The sequence below is a fragment of the Eublepharis macularius genome, chromosome 5, assembly GCF_028583425.1.
Source record: "Eublepharis macularius isolate TG4126 chromosome 5, MPM_Emac_v1.0, whole genome shotgun sequence".
Classification (NCBI taxonomy): domain Eukaryota; kingdom Metazoa; phylum Chordata; class Lepidosauria; order Squamata; family Eublepharidae; genus Eublepharis; species Eublepharis macularius.
Genome location: NC_072794.1, coordinates 7,958,083 through 7,978,617, shown reverse-complemented (window position 1 = coordinate 7,978,617; position 20,535 = coordinate 7,958,083). Strand labels below are relative to the sequence as shown.

Below are 20,535 nucleotides of genomic sequence, written 5' to 3'. Positions count from 1 at the left end.
TCATCCTTTTTGGTGACAACTTCATGGTTTTGGAAGGCTTTTGTTGGCCCTGTCTAAAAACAAAGTTTTTTTCCTCACCTACAAATCAGGCAAATAAACCACAAAGTTTAATCCTGCTTTATAATCCCAGTTTGTGGCGAAGAAACATATTCAACTAAGGATTAAATCCTAGTGAACTCAGTAGGGATTACTTTTGAGTAAACAAGCCCAGTATTAAGTTATGGGTTGCCAAATACTCCCAACCCCAACACATTCATTCTTAAGAACTGAAACATCGAATTATTCAAATGCTCAGATTTATGAATGAGGAAGGGGGAAATCCTTTAGCCCCACCTTTAAAATTTTGCTATTGGTTGGGAAGTAGACTTGGCCAATCCCTCCCTTTGTGGGCAGGAAGTGGAAAAAATTAGCTGTGTATATTTTTCCCCATCTCAATGGCACAAATCGGTGTGAAGCTGGTGTGGCTCTCTCTAGAACAGCTAGTTAAAGAGGCAGTATCCTTTTAAGCTTCAGCGAAGCTCCAAACTCTTCTCAGCAGAAAAGGAAGCATTGAGGATGCTGACAGATGCACCAAGGAGCCAGAATACAAGACAACCTTACAGGCTTACAGTTTGAAGCTGCAACCTTCCCCCTTTGCCTTTTTTCCTTTTCCTTTGCTGGGCTCTGCAACTTACACACAACTGGAGATCACTTTACAGTTGATGAGGTTTTCCAGCATGGGTCCATTGGCAGTGCATCCATCCCTTTCTATGGACTGCACCACACCAAGGAACAGAAGGCACCAGTTTTAGGGAGGGAAGGGACTTGCCAGGTGGCATTCTGAAACCCATGGTTGCCGCTGGCCAGCTAGATGCTGGGTGAGAGATTCGGTCTTGTGGTCTGGGCTGCTATGGGTCAGCGAGAGCCACTCTGTGGGTTTGCTGTTTGGTTTCCTTTGGCTCTTCTTCTATTGGGTGGATCAGTTCTGGGGCACAGAGGCCCAGCTGTGCAAGGGGACAGCCCGCGTTTGAGGGCAGGGAGCAACAGGAATGCCAGGAGCTATCACCACCTGGAGGGCGACGTTCGCTGGAGGCGACTCTATTCGTCAACCCATTTCTTCCTACACATTGACAGCACTGGCAAAGTAGAAGGGACTCGTTGGAAGAAGTGTCCATACAGTAAGTAGTGCTTATGTTTGACGTTTTGCCCAGCAAATCCCAGATTTGTCTCAGGCTAAAGTTCCTAGGCCTCATTGTCACAAATTGGAAAGGTAAGAAGAGAATATTAGGACAAAACAGGGCCAAGAGTTTGTAATCACCAGGACCAACAACATTAGTCCACAAAATAGGTAGATTAATCAACAGCATGGATGACTAATGTGCATAGAGCCAATTTTAACCAATGAAGTAGTTCTGCTATAGTTGAAAGACCTGTTAGAGTTATACAAACTAGTTGCTGCTGATTCCTGAGAGCAAATAAATGCATTTTCTATATGCTCAATGGCTCTCTTTTTCTAATGATGTTGTATCCTATTTCAGATCTCAGCTTCTAGAATCGAACCCTAATAGCTCCAATCAGGGCTTTTTTTCTTGGAAAAGAGGTGGTGGAACTCAGTGGGTTGCCCTCGGAGAAAATGGTCACATGGCTGGTGGCCCCACCCCCTGATCTCCAGCCAGAGGGTAATTTAGATTCCCCACCCACCCACGCGCCGCTGGAAATGTGACCATTTTCAAGAGGTTCCGGAACTCCGTTTCACCGTGTTCCTGCTGAAAAAAGGCCCTGGCTCCAATTTCTATCAAGCAAAGCATCCTGGTTCACCAGCAGGGCTCATGTACTGCTTTTACTGTCCATTTTATGGCTTCATCTAAAAACAACATATAAGTTTCTAGTCCTTACGGGTTCCAACACCAAGGTGGAAAAAGATTTTTTAAATGTAAAATGCATTTTTAATGCACCCCAGGAGGCGCGTTCTCCCCCTGCTGGCCAGGCAAGCAGGGGCGGGGGACTGGCAACCCTATCTCCAGGCCATAGAGGTCACTTCCCCTGGAGAAAATGGCTGTTTTGGAGGATGACCACTATGGCATTATACCCTGCTGAGGTCTGTCCCTTCCCCAAACTCCACCCTCTCCAGGCTCCACCTCCAAAATCTCCAGGAATTTCCCAGCCTTGAGCTGGCAACCCTACTATCACCTTACCCACAATAACATGAAGCTGCTGTTCTCTCAGGCTCACTTGTTTGCAAAAAAGGGTGATAAATACTGGCCTGCCTTACAGGGCTGTTCGGTGAGTGAGACTTAAGACCTTAATGAGAGCATGGGTCAGCGTGGACTCTGCAGAAGAGATGGTTCAGGTCTCACCTAAGTCACCAGTTCTTAGGAAATTCACTGTCTTATAGGCTGTCCTTAAGAACTATAAAAACCTGTTGAGGAAAATACAGAGGGAAAAAGACTTTGCACAGATAAATAGGAATTTTAAAAAAGCAAGAAAACACTTTTGGGAAATATTTCCTCTCCTGCAATGGGTGAAACACTTTTTCAAAAAGATTTTACTCAAGAGGAGTAGTATGAGAGTTTTTACATACAGTGTTACTGATCCAAAGGACTGTATGAGAGGGCTTCTGTTCAAATAATAAACTTATTATTTGTGTACTGGTTAAAAGCAGCAGGTCTCTAATCTGGAGAACCGGGTTTGAGTCCCCACTCCTCCGCTTGAAGCCAGCTGGGTGACCTTGGGGCAGTCACAGCTTCTCGGAGCTCTCTCAGCCCCACCCACCTCCCAGGGTGATTGTCGGGAGGATAATAACAACACACTATGTAAACCGGTCTGAGTGGGCATTAATCTAATGTTGTTGTTGTTACTGCTGTTCTTACATTTTTTCCTACCACTCAGATAGTTAAAATATACATTGGCTAAAGTAGCAGGGGCGGGGGGAGTTCAGAATACTCTTAATTACTAGGCACGTAGGCCAATTATTGGGCATCTCAATTAATGGGCTTGTAGAAAACTAAAGCATTTGCACTGTTAAATTTCATGCATATGCCAAAATATGTAGTTATACAAATACGAAAATTGTATGTTGTCTGAGCAGTACAATCGGTTCATGTTTGTTAAGTAGGTATGTAATTTTTCTCCCAAATTTCCGTATTTTTCTGACCCCCCCCCCCTCCACACAAAAGGTTTTTTTTCCCATACTAATTTCTAAGCATTTTAAATCTCTAGCTGCCCTTACTGACCTTTAAAAGTTGTTTCTAAAATGCCCATGAAAGAAACATGAGAAGTTAAAATTATGCATGACATAGAGATAGCAAACAGGGAATGTTTCTCTTATAACAGAATTCAGCATCACTTCATGAAACAAAGTTATTTCTTCTCACCTTACATAAACAGGTATGTGGAGTTTTCAGCCACAAGATAAAAGCCACAGGTTTAGCTTTAAATAGGAATTAGACAGCTTATTAGTCTATCAATGACTATGAACTGGAAGAAACCTTCACGTTTAGAGTCAGTGTACCTCTGGATATCTGTTGCTTGATAAGGTCTATCACTTCCTGATTTGTTATACGTTTCCCAGAGATGGCCACAGATGGCCACGTTAAAAAACAGACTGGACGCATCTTTGGCCTGATCCTGCAAGGCTCTCCTGATATTCCTTGTTTATGATATATTGGTGCTGTTTGCTCAGGTTACAAGAAGATGCAAATTCATTTAGCTGTAAACCACAGCAGGACATTTTTGCATGTTTCCACCAAGTAAACAAATGGCATTTAGTAGAATTTTAGTTTGCTTTTTTATTTAAAAGACAAAGTTATAGCTTCCAGGACTGTGAAAACCTGTTTGAATGTGTGCTTGACAGCATTTCCAAAGCCAGAGGAGGGATGGGATAAGATTCCTAGGGAAACAAGGGTTCATTGCCTCCCCTCATAGCTAACAAAGGCAACACAATATGCACATACATGCTTAATTTTAATAATTTATACCCGAGGCAGAATTTGCTTGTCTTTGTTTGGGGTTACTATGGCAAGAATAAATGGAGCTTCCATTCAGAGAGGCAGTCTACCTGTGAATCATGGATGCTGGGAATCGTCTGCCAATAGTCAGAACTGAAGAGCACCAAATACATCTATAATATGAATCAGGAGGGCAGGAAGTTTGGCTCCCAGCCCCAGCTGATTTCAGATGTTCCTTGTGTACAACTGCTCGAAACTTTTGAGCCTGAAGCCAGCATCCAGTGCATTTCAGGCAAGAGTCAAAGAAGCCAGTGCCCACCTCTGCTAATGGATTACCTTGATATGCCTCAAAGTGCAAAGGAAAAAAGATGGATCCAAAGCCTGGACTGAGTTCCACTTTGCCAGCTGACACCCCAATCTGTGCTCCCATCTCTGAGACAATAGTGATTATTTCTAAAGTAGGCATTGCCAAACTACACCAGCAGTATATATTAGAAATTAGACAAAAGTTCCTGTGAGTATTAACAGCCACAGAAGGGGGGACTGCTGTTTCTTTGCAGGATTCTTTGCTCTGGAGTTGTTTTCCAGACTTCTTGGGTTATGTGTGGAATTGGTTGTGCCATGTTTCTTCAGTGGATGTAACTGGATCACTCTCAGTGCAATCCTAAACCAAGTAGCCACCTTCAAAGGCCATTGAACTCAATGGCCTTACAAGAATTGCTAAGAATTGCACTGCCAATCATTCCTAATGCTGACGTGACAAACAACCTGCCTTGGGAGGAAACCGTCTGTTGGATTTCAGCATGAGTCCCTCAGTCTAGACTGGCCTCCTTCCAGTCAGGTAGCATGCCCTGAACAGTGACACATGCAGATACCCAGGGGGTAGAACCCTCCAAGGTCAGGCTGCTTTTTGGAGTGGGCCAAAAATGGAGAAATAGTAACTAAAGCTCAAGTAGAGAGGAAATTGGAAAACAACATTGAATGGTTTCATTATCTCCAAATAAGTAATTAAATATCTTCATTGCAAAGAAAGGGTGTTTTTAAAAGACAAATAACATTTTTTGAGCTAATGTTGAAGATGTTCCGCACAACTTGTGGTCCGAATGTCCCTCAGCCAATCATAATAAGAGACAGACACGGAGTCCTGCGGATGAAGCAATCTATAACTGTTTATTAAACGATGGAGGAACGATGGTTACACCAAGAGTAAAAGGTTGCCTCGTGTCCAACACTCATCAAAGCTACAATAACAGTGCAAAGCAATTAATACCCTTTGGTTAATTATAATATTTGTTATTCTATTGGCTCAGAAAATACAGTGGCCCCCATTGGCTCAAGTGGGTGACCACCTCTCATGATACAAATGTCCAGGGGTATTCTTATTGGAATAAACAACTTAGGTCAACCGCACAATTACAATATTACCCAATTGCCAGTGCTTATCGGTCCTTGTTCTGCCTCTAGAAGGAACATCTCCCTTCCTTTCCCACACATCTCTTTCATAGGCTTTTCATTCATGCCCATTCCTCTGGTCCATGTAACATTCAGTAAAGAAGCCCCGATGTCGCTTTTGGCAACCTTGTGGGTTTCAAGCAGAGAATATTTCTCTGGGTTCCGTGGGAGGGGAGCACTCTCCCTTCCCGAGGAATGTGCTCAAAGTTACATTCAGCACCCATTCCTCTGCTTTGTGGTTTCCTCTCAGCCTTGAAAGGTCCTGCTAATCTAATTAGCTTGCAACTAGCTTTCTTCTTTCAGTAACACATTTTCTTTTCCCATCCTTTCTGTTGCTATATTTTGCATAAGCAGTTTTACAAAGAAGTTTCTGTATTAAGTCATAAGCAGGTGTCTGGCAAGTGCAATCTACCTGGTAGCCAGCTTCACAGTGCCTAATCTCACTTCTCACAGTGATTCACATGTGTAACACACATTCTGCTTTGGTCTTTTGTTTCAAGTCTCATTTTCTTGCAGGTTGTGTTACAAATACTACATCAGCTCCTGAGAATAATAAAAGTGCATAGCAATAGTAAAAGGCACATAGAGGTACATAAAATCTCTTTCATTAAATCTACCTCCCACAAAGGATTCAGAGAGTATTGTTAAAGTTTGGTTATTGAAGTTATATAAACATTTGGTGGAAATGTTCTATTCCCCCTTACCAAGATACTTCACAAGTTGGCAAAAGAATGGAGTAAAAGAACTAACTGAACCAGACTGGGAGAAAATTTGGGCCTCGCCTTCAAATATATCGAAAATTTTGTGTACTAAATACCAATATTATAAAATGTTTTCAAATTGATATTTGACTCCATCTAAGCTTAAATCAATGTTTAAAACTGCTAGCCCATATTGTTGGAGGAAATGTAGAATAAAAGGAACTCCCTATCATATCTGCTGCAAATGCCCGGTAATTAAAGTCTTTTGGAGGGAAATTTATGAGGAGATTGATTATAAGGATTGTTAAAGTTTCTTTTCCTTACAACCAGGGCTTTTTTTCTGGGAAAAGAGGTGGTGGAACTCAGTGGGTTGCCCTCGGAGAAAATGGTCACATGGCCGGTGGCCCCGCCCCCTGATCTCCAGACAGAGGGGAGTTTAGATTGCCCTCTGCACCACTGAGCGGCGCGGAGGGCAATCTAAACTCCCCTCTGTCTGGAGATCAGGGGGCGGGGCCACCGGCCATGTGACCATTTTCAAGAGGTTCCATTCCACCACGTTCCAGCTGAAAAAAAGCCCTGCTTACAACGTTAAAGTGATGTTATTTGATATTTGGAATGATTGTAGATTGACAAAAGAATGTATAACTTTGATTTCAATCTTGTTGGCAGCTGCAAGGTTATTAATAACTAAACATTGGAAATCAGATACATCACCTACAAAGATGCAACGGTATAATAAAATATGGGAGATGTATGTAATGAGTAGAATAACCAACAATTCCTTTTTTGAGGAAATATCAATATGTGGAAAGCTAGTCATGAAGAGGGGTGGAATATGGTATTAGAATATCTAAAGTGTAATAATATTATCCCAAATAGGAAGGATTATGATATGTTTTTGAATTAATTGAACTTAAAAATTTATTTCCCCTTTGATTTTTTTTACTTTTTTTTAATTTTTATTTTTTAAGTTATTATGGGTATTGGAGTATTGTACATTTTGTGTGTTTCATTTTGGTCAATCAATAAAAAAAAAGAACCCTCCAAAGTCAGGCTGATTTTTAGTGTGGGCCTTATCAGGTATCAGACACAACACGCCTCCAGTTTTAATTCTGTGCCCCAGATAGCAAGCATTTAGGGAGTGCTTGTCTTTTACTTGAATTCAGATCCAGGACTCGGCTCTGAAGTCTCCTTATATAAAGTAAGCCACAAAGAAGAAACTAGAATGTTGCTGAGCATCTGCCACGCCACGCCACGCCCCCCCCCCCCCGCCCTACCCCAACACACAGGGTGATGCTCTCAGGTGGCTATCATCCAGACATGACTGTACATATCTGCAGAAAAGGAAACGGGAGGGGGGCAGAGTGTTGTTTTTGGTGGTGCACATGAACACACACACCCTTTCCCACCGAAAGGGTTGCAAGTGGATTCACTACTGGTTCAAAGGGCTGAAACAGCACGGGCAGATATCCATCCCCTAATCAGGGTCTCATCACATGAGACAAAATATACTCAAATTACACAGGTAATTCAAGTGTATTTTGTAATTCGAGTGTATTTGAGTGCAATTCAAATGTAATTCAAGTGTATTTTTTCTTGTGTGGTTTGACCCTCAGAGAGAGAGAGACACTTACGAGATTTAAATCGTCCACATGGGTAGGTGATTTCTCTATGCACTTAAAGCAGGGGGGGGAAATCTGTCCTTCCTTTTGTCTCCCCTTAAGGAACAAAATCTACTCTACCCTCTATGGCTTTGGTGGAGAGTGCAGTCAAGTCATAGCTGATTTATAGAGACCTCTGGCAGGGTTTTCAAAGCAAGAGACCAACAGAGGTGGTTTGCCATTGCCTGCCTCTGCAATGCTGGTCTTTGGTGGAGGTCTCCCACCCAATTACTAACCAAGGCTGACCTTGCTTAGCTTCTGAGATCTGAAGAGATCAAGTTCATCTGGGCTATCCAGGTCAAGGCACCCTTTGTCGCCTTACCCTTCTACAAAGAAAGAGATTCTTGGCAGTTTAGTAAAAAAAAGTCACTCTGACCACTCAAAGGTCCTTTCTCAGCTACAGCCAGCACATATATGGTTACAGTCAGGAAAGAGGACCCCCCTCTCAGGTTACAAACAGGAGTCTGACAGGGTCTTGTTGTGCACCAGCATTTTTCTTGTTTTTTGGAAATGAACAATGCTGTGTCAGGCCCGACTCTGTTAGAGAAGGTTGTCAGGCGAACCTGGCTTTGTCACTTTCTCTCCCAGTCTAACCTACCTCGTAGGGTTGTCATTGTGAGGTTAAAATGGTGGAAGACAGAAAAATGGTGCTTTGCTGCCCACTTAGGGAGAAAAGCAGGACATGCATAAATAAAACAAACTGGCAAATCCCTCTGTTCACCTCTTGCCGTGAAAACCCTACAGGATCACCATAAATCAGCTATGACAAGTGCATTTTCTTCCACCTTCAAGGAGAGTTATACCCTTTTACATCCATTGAAGAATGGGCTTCAAAGGGAATAATTCTGGTTAGTATTGTCCTGTTAACTCTCACGCACCCCTGCAAGCACTCGGAGAACTCATTCTCCCGCCCACCCAAATCCAAAATGTTTAAAGTTTGTTACAATTCCTTGTGTGCGCGGGCTGGCCATCTGATACTCCAGCTGCCCTTACTCAGATACTCCCCAGTTGCCTCCCCGTTGCAGACACCAAGACCCAACTTCAGTCACCAGTGGTGCCCCAACTGCTTTGAGAATGCTTGTGTTGAAGAAAAGTGGTACATATCTGTTAGTGACTATGAGAAACAGCCTGGTAAGGTAATTAAGGTCATTAGACTAGGCCTGGCGAGACCAGGTTTGAATCCCCACTCCGCCTAACCCACCTCACGACATCGTTGTGGAGATAAAATAGAATGACCTGGCTGTAACCTTAGAGGAAGGGTGAGATAAAAATATGAGAAAGATTAATAAAAGAAAAAAACTGCGTAAATATTAAAAATCCATGTTGTGTTAAGAAAAGTTGGTTGCTGAATGCTACAGCTGAAGACCATAGCCTAATTTCTCCTCTTGTTTAGGTTGCCATGTTTGTTATTGGTCTATTCTGTGGCAGTTATGATGGCAAAGAAACCTCACTTTCTGCCCCCCACGATGTTTTGGTTTGCCCTTTATACTCGGATCCCAGAAATAAATTTCTGGCAAAGACATTAGAGAGCTTATATTCCTTTTCTGATTCTGACAAACTAAAATGTATGGTGTTAGACATGGGTCCCATTGTTTCCAACAGGATGGCACTTTTTGCTTTAGTCACCAGGAAAATTAGAGCAAATGTGGTTCTTAAGGAAGCAGTCTGATGAAATGAAATATAATTTTTGTGTCTGAATGTGAATTTTTTGAGATAGATGTAATTTTAAAATTTTAGAGCTGTAAATATGTATGGCCACATACAATAATTTCATCTCTCTGTCTGCCACTTTTCTGCCACTGTTGCTGCTGCACAATGTAGGCCAGTAGAGCTGTCCGAATGGGGTTGCCAGCTCCAGGTTGGGAAATCTGTGGAGATGCTGGGGGTGGAGCCTGGGGAGGGCAGGGTTTGGGGAGGAGAGGAACACAGCAGGGAATAATGCCATAGAGTTTACCTTCCAAACCAGCCATTTTCTCCAGGGGAATTGATCTCTGTGGCCTGGAGATCAGTTACAGGAGATCTCCAGCCACTGCCTGGAAGTTGGCAATCCTGTGTCCCAGGTGGGCAGAGGACTATTGGGATTGGGTCTGCAAAAGGAGGTGGCCTGCTGTGACCATTTTGATCAACGCTTTGCAGATAAAATCTCCCACATCTGTTCCAACTTGGACTCTTCGGATGCTTCTAGTTTACTCATTCTGTGGATGAGGCCAGGGCCCTTGGAGGGTGGAGGCCTACTGCCCCGTTTGTATGAACTGCCCCCCCCCATTTAAATCTGCCAGGGTGGGGGGCAGAAAGGTTTGACTGGATGCTAGAGGTAGTTAATGCTTCCGTGAGAGGGGGCAGTTGCTCCAGCCATGAAAAAGGCTGTGGTATCCACTGCCAAAGAAACCTACCCTGGCTCAGGAGATCTAAATAATTATCAATCAGGCTCAAATGTATCATTCTTGAGCCAGGTGACTGACTGGGAGCATGGGGGGGGTGGGGCTGAACAACTTTAAGGCTTCTTGGATGAAGGGGATCATCTGGATCCTTTCCAGTTTGGGTTCAGCAACTGTTATGGAACTGAAACAGCTTTGGTTGCCCAGGTGATTGGCCTGTGCCAGGAGATGGAGAATTTTCCAGGACCATTCCATGCCCTTTGATACCATCAACCGTGGTATTCTTCCAGAATGCCTTTCAAGGTTAGCACTAGGAGGCACTGTTTGGTGGTGGTATCCATCCAACCTGGAAGAAAGGTTTTAGGAAGTGGTCCTGGGGCACTGCTGTTCAGCCTCTTGGGTCCTGCAATCCCATCTTGTCCCCTATGCCATTTAACATCTACATAAGACCGCTGAGTGAGGCCATCCTGAGATCTGGGCAGGGCAGTCACCAATATTAGGATGACACTCATCTCTGTCTCATGCTTCTAGGAGGGCAGCTTTAGGTGGGTAGTTGTGTTGGTCTGCAGTAGAAAACTGGGTTGTGCTTACCTGTAACTGTTGTTCATAAAGTGTTCTTTTGTGCAGGCACACATGGGAACTGTGCATGTGCAGTTCCCATGTGGGACTGCACAGAAGACACAATGATGAACAGCAGGGCTTTTTTTGGGGGGGAAAGAGGTGGTGGAACTCAGTGGGTTGCCAGCACAGGGGGCAACTCTTGGTGGGAGGTGGTGCCCCTGGTACCACAAGTGCACACACATAATGTGTGCATGCTCCCAGAGCCAATGACATCACTCTGGGTCAGCTGGAACAAGGGGAGAGTTTTTAAAAGTTTAAATCGCCCTCGGCTAAAATGGTCACATGGCTGGTGGACCCGCCCCCTGATCTCCACACAGAGGGGAGGTTAGATTGCCCTCTGCACCGCTCCAGCAGCACGGAGGGCAATCTAAACTCCCATGATATCAGTGCATGAACAGGGATGCTCTAGCACTGGGGAAAACTCATAGAGCTTTGCTCAAATACTAGAGAGTCCCCAACACATTGATGTCACTTCTGGGCCCACAGGGAGTTATGTCAGCATGCCCCAAGTTTCCTGCATTTTTGTTCTTGCTGGCCAGCTGAATGGTGGAGGGAATAGCCCACTGGAAGTGGGGAATCCCCTACCTAGGGTTACCAACTTCACGCTGGGAAATCCCTGCTGATTTAGGGATGGAGCCTGGGGAGGAGAGGAGCCTCAGAATGGTATAATGCCATAGAGTCCACCCTCCAAAGCAGCCATTTCCTCCATGGGAACTGATCTCTGTTATCAGGAGTTGTAATTCCAGGAAATCTCCAGGCTGGCAACCCTAGTGGGAACCTGGCAGTCCTGGTTTGGAACTTTAATTGGTGCAAAGTGCTGCAGCAAGGATGTTGACTGGATTAGTCATAAGGATGACAGCATTCCAGTCTTGGCCCATCTACACTACCTCCCAATTTGTTTCCTGGCCTAACTCAGGGTGTGGGTGTTGACCTTTAAAACCCATATGGTTTGGGGTAGGGTTGCCAGTCCCCCACTCCCACCTCCAGCCCCCCGCACCCGCTTACTTGGCTGGCAGGGGCGTGGACACGCCTCCTGGGGTGTGCTCCTGCGTGGCGCATGGGGTTGCCAGGTCCCTTCACTCTCCTGGCGGGAGATCGGGATGCTGTCTCTTACCTTCCTCCTTCTCCCCTTCTTCCTCTCGCTTGCAGCATGTATATGCTCCCAGCTGGCGTGATAATGTCACTTCTGAGAAGTGACATCATCACACAGGTCAGAGGGGCAGCCTGGGAGCGCTGAATCACCCCCCACACACACACACGGGGGCTGATTTGGCCCAAATGGGCCTGCTGCGGGGCACAGGAGCACACCGCGCCGCGCCATCCAGGGGTGAGCTGCGTTGCCAGGGGCACCCGGGGGGCATGCCCCCCCACTAGCCCAGGAAGTAGGGGATCCCCCACCCCGGGCAGAGGAATGGTAAGTCTAGTGCCATAGCAGCTCAATTCTGGCCCGAATCGGGCCGCTGCGGAGTGCAGCAGAGTCAGCCCCTTGCCAGGCGTGGGAGCACTCCCAGGGCAGCACGTGGCCTGCGCAATGATGTCACTTTCCGGAAGAGAACGCAAGGTTAGTGCCACCTCCCACCCAGGGGGAAGGGGGACCTGGCAACCCTAGTGGGGCCAGCATACCTACTCCCATAGCAGCCTACCTGACTGCTGCAGTCATCTACTGAGGACCTGATTTGGATGTTCTAGCTATCAGAGATTAGACATAGATCCAGAGGAGTTAGCCGTGTTAGTCTGTAGTAGACAGGCAGCCACCTAAAAGAGGTGGCAACAAAATTATGGAACTCCCTCCCCAGACATATTTATCTGTCCCCCTCCTATTCTGTCAATGGGTAAACACTTTTTGTTTCATCTGGCATTCCCTCAGTGACCCCAGCCTGATGTTTTAATTGTTGTTTCTGTTTTTACATCTGCATTTTAAGTTGCGTTTTAAGTGGTGGTATCTGTTTTTGTAATGCTCTGTTTTTAACAGTTAGCCCCCTTGGTAGCCCTGATTGGGCAGAAAGGTGGGATATAAATACTGTAAGTAAATAACCTAAATTATAAATGATTTGGCATGATTGATTCAGGGCTTACTAATCACAGGGTGAGACAAGAAGCTATCCAGATCACCAAAGCTCTCTCCCTGCCCTGCACCCCAGCCACTGCCGATCCATGCCAGTTTCATGGAGGTCAGTCAGAAGGTGCCAACCACATACGGTCTTTTTGCATGCACAGAAATGTGCAGTTTTCAAATGGGATTCACAGAAAACCCAATTTTGCCCTGAATGCTGCATTCTGCCCTCATATCATTGCTTTTAATGTACACAGACGAGAAACAAATAAACCAGATTTGCTGCTATTTGTATGGGATTAGATAAATATATGAAAGATTTTTTGCCTGCCTTTCCAATGTCAAAGTTGAACAAATGAAATCGGGAAGGATATCTCAGCATGGGCATCTTATTCAATGTCACCCCCTCCTCCCCCAGGCATTGTGGAGATCCGCTCAGTTCACGTGGGTGTTGTTGCAATTCGATCCATTCACAGTGGCTTCTACTTGGCCATGAACAGAAAGGGGAAAATCTACGGGACGGTAATATGGAAACTTTGTTCTTTTAATTTGGAATGGAAAGATGGCCTGGGGGTGGGTTGTGCTTCCCCATAACCCCAGATGAGTTTTTTGAAAAGGAAAGTGCAGATGACTTTTTAAATGGAACAAATACTCTTTTGGATCTACACTCCATCCTTCCCAGAACTGCACATTTTGTGTTTCGTTGCACATTTTTAAAAAGCTCTGCCCCAAATGAAAGAGGCCTGGCAGTGATGCCGAAGAACACTGATTATATAGTGAATTTTCTGATTTTCCAGCTCAGACGCTGCCTCTGCCCCCTTCCCATTCAGTTTCTGTTTTTCCCCTTCCCTACTAATAACTCTTGCATTCCCATCCCCATTTTTTTGAGTGTGATTGTGTCTGTCTTCACATTAAAATTGACTTTTTTTACTTTTCTCCCAGGATCTTTGTTGTGAGATTTTAAATGCAGAAAAGAGGGCCACACCAATACAGAACTAAGAAAAAGCAATGGTGCAGGGGAGAAAAATTTCATTTTAAGATCTTAAAGTGAAATACATTTCTTTTCCCATTGCACCATTGATTTTTCTTCTGTTAACGTTCTAAACTGCTTTAGGTCCTCTTTAGGGAGAAAGGGGAGGGAAGGTGGCACGATATAGCCCAATGCTGTCAGATCTGGGAAGTTAAAGCAAGTTCAGTTCTTGGGTGGGGGATCACCAAGGAAGACTATGTAGAGGAAGACAATGGAAAACCACCTCTGCTTCTCACATGCTTTGAAAGCCCTTTGTTGGGGTCTTCATAAATGGGTTGTGACTTGACAGATGTGTATGCCTAAGAAGAAAGATAGGGTATAAAGGAAGTAAATAAATTCTGCTGCTGACAGTTGAGTCATTAGGGGGTCTATCAGCCTGCTATGACATCATGGGAGACCAGCCTATGGCTGGGAAGTAAGAAGCTTAAAAGCAAAAGGAACTTTGCTGATTGCTAGTTTAGGATTCCACGCTAGAGATTCTCTGGTTCTTATGTATTAATCATAAGTACAACCCACTCCTTTCTGTGTCTCCCCTGCCCCTTCTAGAAAGTGTACAGCCTCAACTGCAAATTCAAGGAGCGCATTGAAGAGAATGGCTTCAACACATACGCCTCACTGCACTGGCACCACGAAGGCCGACAGATGTTCCTCTCCCTTAACGGCAAGGGCATCCCACGACAGGGGACAAAGACCTATCGGCAGCACCTCTCCACCCACTTCCTACCCATGCTCCTTGACTGATGAGCTTGCTTTCCATACACTGGACTATTTTATTGTATGTGTATTTAATTTTTTCTATTTATTGTTTTTGTTTTAAAAAATGAAGGATAAGAGTCTGTTAAACAGCAAGGAATAAAGCCAGTATTGAACACTGTTGCACCGTGTTTACATATCTAAGAGGTATACCTTCATCCTTACATACATTCTTGGAAGGTCGTCTCAATGCCTTCTTAATTTTCCCATCTTGGCGCTGAATCAAGACTGCCCAGTTATGCTGGGAGACAGTCTCCCTGAGCGTCTTCCAGGATAGGTGGAAAGGTTAGAAAAGTTCCATTGTGTTTCAGTGGCTGGGTTTATGGTGCAATTAAGATTCTGTCTGTAAGGATGTGAACCTTTTAAGTTGTTTCCTTGCTCTAAACTACATATAAAAAGCCACCTTCCTGCCTTCTAGTAAAGAGTCTAGTAGCACCTTTAAGACTAACCAACTTTATTGTAGCATAAGTTTTCAAGAACCACAGCTACTGAACTCTTTACTATTTTGCAACTACAGACTAACACGGTTAACTCCTCTGGATTCCTGCCTTCTGTCACTCTGTGTACAGCACCAAGAAACAAAATCCAAGATGGCTCCAAGAGAGCCTGTGTGGTGCACTAGATTAGGATCTGAGTCAGATGTGCATGGAACCTCGGACCACTCACACCTCCTCAGCCTTATCTACCCCTCACAGGGTTCTTGTGAGGATAAAATGGAGAAGAAAGGAATATGGTAAACCACTTTGAGTCTGCAATGCAGAGAAAATTGGGGTAGAAATGAACTGGAAATGCTAGGCAGGGGCTAGTCATTATCTTCGTTCTGTTCTTAGTAGCTGCTACTGACTCCTGTGGGGCAAAATAAAGAGGCTACCATCAAGACCAGAGCTGAAAGCAGAAATCCCTACCACCACCACTGCTGGCTTCACTCAGGAAAGGTTTAACCCTGTATCCCATTTGGGTCTCCGTACAAGTGCATCCAATCCCCATTCTCCAATATCACTGAATGGTTTCTCTCTATCTAGTTTGTATCTCAGCTTGCCTCCAAGGAGCCCAGACCGGCACAGGTGGCTCCCCCTTATTTATTTGTCATTTACAGTCCGTCTTTGTCACTGAGACTCAAGGCGGATTACACAGTGTGAGATTAGTACAGTCAATACCAGGAACATTTCCATGAACAATGCCATAGGGTAAATAGATACAAGTTCACAAAGACACAGCATTAGCAGGAATCCAATACGACATAGTGGTGAGGTCTCTGGTTCCTAGCTCATTAGCAGATCATCTGAGACCCCCTCCCTACAATACACCCTTATCTGAGTAAAACATTTTTGAATAATTTGGTTTTGCATCGTTTGCGGAAAGCCAGGAGAGCGGGGGCTCTCCTGACCTCCTCAGGCAGGCCATTCCACAGGGTAGGGGCCACCACAGAGAAAGCCCATGTACGGGCTGCTGTCGATTTCACTTTTTCATCCTCCTTACAACAACCCTGTAAGAGAGTGGGTGGCAAAAAGCCTCTCAGTGATCTTTCATGGCAGTGTGGGGATTTGAACCTGGGTTCCTAGTGTGACACACTAACTATTACACTACACTGTCTCTATATGGTTGCCATTCACTCCTGAGGGAAAATTAAAATGCTGTACTTGGAACAAAATAGCAATGCAAGAAAAACTCATTTCCAAATGATCTGATGTTTATGAATAAGAAATTCATGAGGGCTGCACTATTTGCTCCCCAGTTCAAGACCCCATGCAACATCCAGGGCCTTCCCCCACAGCACCTCATTTGTCACAGGTAAGATCTCCACATGATGGATATTCCTACAGGAAAATCCAAGAAGTGAATATCCAATAAAACACCATCCAAGGATGTGTGGATTCGACCATAAAGGCAAGAATTCTGCTAGGTAAATAATACACAGCAAAGCTCTTTTGTTTCAAGCTGCAGTCAGGCCAGACTCTCCATCTGGGCTGGTTTGATTAGTGCCCATATAGCCCAGAAGGGTAATAGACCCTGTCCCTGGAGTTGGTGGCCAGAGAGTGCCTCTGTTTTGAAGCATATGAAGTGATGATGCAGCCCCTGTGCTTCACCCAGCAATAGGACTGTGCATCTAGGAAGTGTCCATTTCAGTTTCTGTTCTGGGAGTTATGGAGTAATTGCAGCTCATTACCGGTCTGTTCCAGCTGGGGTGGTGCCTGCTCGGAACTGATCCGGGTTTGGGGGTTTTTTTGGTCTGTTTGTTTAATGAGTTTCAGCCCCTTGCACGTGTTGGATGCTCATGTGCAAATGCACTCTTCTTTTCAAGAGGGTGAGGCTCTGGGGCAGCTTTTTTTGCACACAACAGCACCAAAATGGCACAGAAAACAGTCCTCTCTCTAAACCATTGAGCCACTGATTTTGAGAGCACACAAGAATAGGGTTCAGTGTTTATACACCCAAGGAATGTTTGGGGAAGGCACACACCAAGGCAAGTACCGGACAGCTGCACATGCACACACTGTTCGCATTGTCCCAAAACCCATTGATCCAATGAGTTTTTCATCAAGCATATGAAAACTAATGGACCCCAAAGAAGGCGCGTGTTGGTGGTGGCCATGCACACACAATAGTGGGAAACAAACTGTGTCAGCATGGCACACAAGCAGGAGACTCAACAGGTCCAGCATAACACAATTTTTTTTTTAGAATTCCTGCTTTAGTGACAAAGCCAATAAATTTTACCTTGAGTCCGACTGATATGCCATGTTTCCCTGTGTCTTCTAGTTCCATTTCTACAATGAAGAGCCATTCAGGTGAATTCTGCTGCAGGAGCCCTTCTGCGTAAAAGTGCACAGAAAGGGAGGGCTAGGGTTTTTCCTTCACAGAAGGGGAAGTAGAGGGAGGATGGCCCTCTTTTTGCTTATTTTTTTACAAGTAAAAGTGGGAGACTGGACAGGTTGTTAGCTGCCAGTCTCCCCTTCCAACTAATAAAACTGTTAACCCAAAGTTGAATGAAATGGAAATATGTGAAACTGAGGTCACAGAAGAAACTGAATGAAAAAGTCCTGTGGTTATGCCCAAAATAAAAGAAGGGTCCATCCACATGGAATACTGATCTGGAAAGACTTGGGGGTGCGTGTGGGTGTGAGTATGCATGCACAGGCCTGTTATCTCCCAGACATTTAATGCTGAGTCAACAGTTTTAATCAGAAAAGCCCCCCAAAACCAAAAAGCTTTCTGGGCAAGATTAAATTCTTTCTAGTGCTCTTCAACCCACTATTTTTGGAGGACTTCTGCAATCACAGTGAGTAACCCTGGTACCTAAGCAGGGTGCCAGGGTGCTAGGGTGAGGGGTTTGGAGACCAAGTCCTGTGAGGAAAGGTTGAAGGAGCTCGGTATATTTAGCTTGGAGAGGAGACGACTGAGAGGTGATATGATAACCATCTCCAAAAACTTGAAAGGCTGCAATATAGAGGAAGGCAGAGTTGTTTTCTGCTGCCCCAGAAGCTCGGACCAGAACCAAGGGGTTGAAAGTAAATCAAAAGACCTTTTGGCTAAACACTAGGAAGAACTTCCTGACAGTAAGAGTGGTCCCTCAGTGGAACAGGCTTCCTCGGGAGGTGGTGGGCTCTCCTTCTTTGGAGGTTTTTAAGCAGAGGCTAGATGGCCATCTTACAGCAATGCCGATTCTGTGAGCCTGGGCAGATCATGAGGGGGAGGGCAGAAGGGGTTGCATCAGTACTAGGTTTTCGTGGCCCTTCTTACATGCCCAGGGTGGTGCCAATCGCCACCTTGGAGTTGGGTGGCAGTTTTCCACAGGCCAGTTTGGCTAGGGATCCTGGAGGTGTTTTGCCATTTTCTGGGCATGGAGCAGGGGTCACTGGGCAGTTGGAGGGTATTTGTGAATTTCCTGCATTGTGCAGGGGATTGCACTAGGTGACCCTAGAGGTCCCTTCCAACCCTATGCTTCTATGATTCTAAGCAAAGGATAGCAGAAGAAGGCCACTGGATGGCCATAAACCAGCTCCACATGCCTGGGACTTCCTGGCTGTCCTTTAATTATTGCTTTTTCTTTCTAATTTTCACCTGCATAATAATAGGCTTTGTGGCGATGGGGGGGGGGGCTCAAAGGCTGCAGGAGACCCCCTCCCTCCTCAAACTCACATGTGCACACCCATGTAGATGTTGCCAGGCCAGTCTTTCCTAGCATTGTTCATACAAATGCACAGAAAGGGATGGTGAGGGTGAAGGCGACACTGGCATGATGGCGCCATGCTATCTGCTGCTCCCTTTCCCAGTGCAAAGCAAACCTTTGATTCCTATGAGCCACTCAATTCCAATGCCATTGTCCAGGAAGCACTGGAAAAAAATAGACTCATGTGCACCACACACACATCCCCTTCCAGCCAACGGAGTGAACACTAATGGCTCAGTCTCTCCCCTCTGGAGCCAAGTGGTTGCATGATGTGGGCAGATAGACTTGCCATTAAGGAAAATAAGATGCTGCCAGATGGCCCACCCCACTGCCTGGCCTGCCTGCACTGCCACTGCACAGTAAGTACTGAAACGCAACACACAAACTTTTTGGCACAGTGGGGGAGGGGGGAGTTGTTACAGCCTCATTTCCTGGATTTGGTTCAGTGTTCCAGAAGCCACTTTAACGAGCTGAACCAGCAAGTTCCATGTGTAATTTCAGCTCATTTTTTCATTATGCACACACCTAGCCAGCAAGATTGCAATTGTGTCCCACAGCCAATGAGAAAGGGAGTTAGGCAAGGAGACCCATAGCTAGAGGCAGAACAACAGAACTGTTGTGCCATGCTCTGGAAAGCACATTTATGAGCCATTTCCAGACAAGGACAACAGAGCTAAACTACACAAGATGTGCCTCTCCACTCAGGTTTTCCTCCAGGAGTGCGGGAGCGGGGGGGGGGGCATGTCAGAGCAGCAGCAGAGCCAGAAGGACAGGTGGGAAAGAGTCAACGAGCAGAGCCCAAAGAGAGCTGAGCCTGAAGCTGATAGGCGGCTAGCAGTGGCAGAAGGAACTGCTGAGGCTGTTGCTGCCGCAGCTGCAACAGTGGCAGCCTCAGCAGCTCCTTTTGCTGCTGCTGGCCACCCGTCAGCTTCGGGCTCCCCTCACTGACTCTTTCCCTCCCGTCCTTCTGGCCCTGCTGCTGTTGGCCTGACTACACTTCCCAGGTAAACCTGTGGGAACCCATCTCGTGTAGTTTAGCTCTCAGACCTGAGACAATCTGGTGTAGTGGTTTGAGTGCCAAACTACAGAAACTCAGGTTTGAACCACCACTCTACCATGGAAGCTTGCTTGGTGAGCTTGGGCCCATCCCATATTCTTATGGGTGTAGTGGTTAAGAGCGCGGGACTCTAATCTGGAGAGCCGGGTTTGATTCCCCACTGCTCCACTTGAAGCCAGCTGGGTGACCTTGGGCTAGTCACAGCTCTCTGGAGCTCTCTCAGCCCCACCCACCTCACAGGGGGGATAATAGTAACATACTTGGTAAACCGCTCTGAGTGAGCATTAAGTTGTTCTGAAGGGCGGTATATAAATCGAATGTTGTTGTTATTATTATTATTATTAGCCTAGCCTACCTCACAGGGTTGTTGTGTGGATCATATGGAAGAGAAGACTTGTAAATTGGGTCCCCCATGGGGAGAAAAATGGGGTATAAATAAAGTAAATGAATAAATACATTCTTGCCTCTTTCTTCAGCAGCCAGCATTCTAATTAATGCTCCAAGTCTGTCACAGCCTTGCTTTTATGAATGGAGAACAACAACGAATCTTGTGACAGCTGAAAGACAAATGAGATTATGGTGGCCCAGCCTTTCATGAACCAGAGGCCACTTGGCTTTGCCACAACACATTCTTCCATGTTTAACTAGGATTGTCAACAAACAGCCTGGAGGAAACAAATGCCATCCCTTTAACAGAAGACTTAATAGGATGTTATTTACTAGGTGATATTA

General features: G+C 45.4%; 1 protein-coding gene across 1 annotated transcript; it reads left to right on the top strand.

Annotated features, from left to right (window-relative positions):
• Window positions 1–466: 466 nt before the first annotated feature.
• Window positions 467–14,698, top strand: FGF22 (fibroblast growth factor 22). Its single transcript, XM_054979454.1, has 3 exons — window positions 467–1,157; window positions 13,211–13,314; window positions 14,369–14,698. Exons 1-3 carry the CDS (start codon window positions 851–853, stop codon window positions 14,561–14,563), a joined length of 606 nt encoding a protein of 201 aa, XP_054835429.1. The 5' UTR covers window positions 467–850; the 3' UTR covers window positions 14,564–14,698.
• Window positions 14,699–20,535: the final 5,837 nt, after the last annotated feature.

Bases quoted from the DNA above. Each gene is read 5' to 3' on its own strand.
- FGF22 (XM_054979454.1), top strand. From the start codon at position 851: ATGCTGGGTGAGAGATTCGGTCTTGTGGTCTGGGCTGCTATGGGTCAG. The intron at 1,158-13,210 runs GTAAGTAGTGCT...CTCCTCCCCCAG, and splicing joins TTGGAAGAAGTGTCCATACA to GCATTGTGGAGATCCGCTCA. The intron at 13,315-14,368 runs GTAATATGGAAA...TGCCCCTTCTAG, and splicing joins AGGGGAAAATCTACGGGACG to AAAGTGTACAGCCTCAACTG.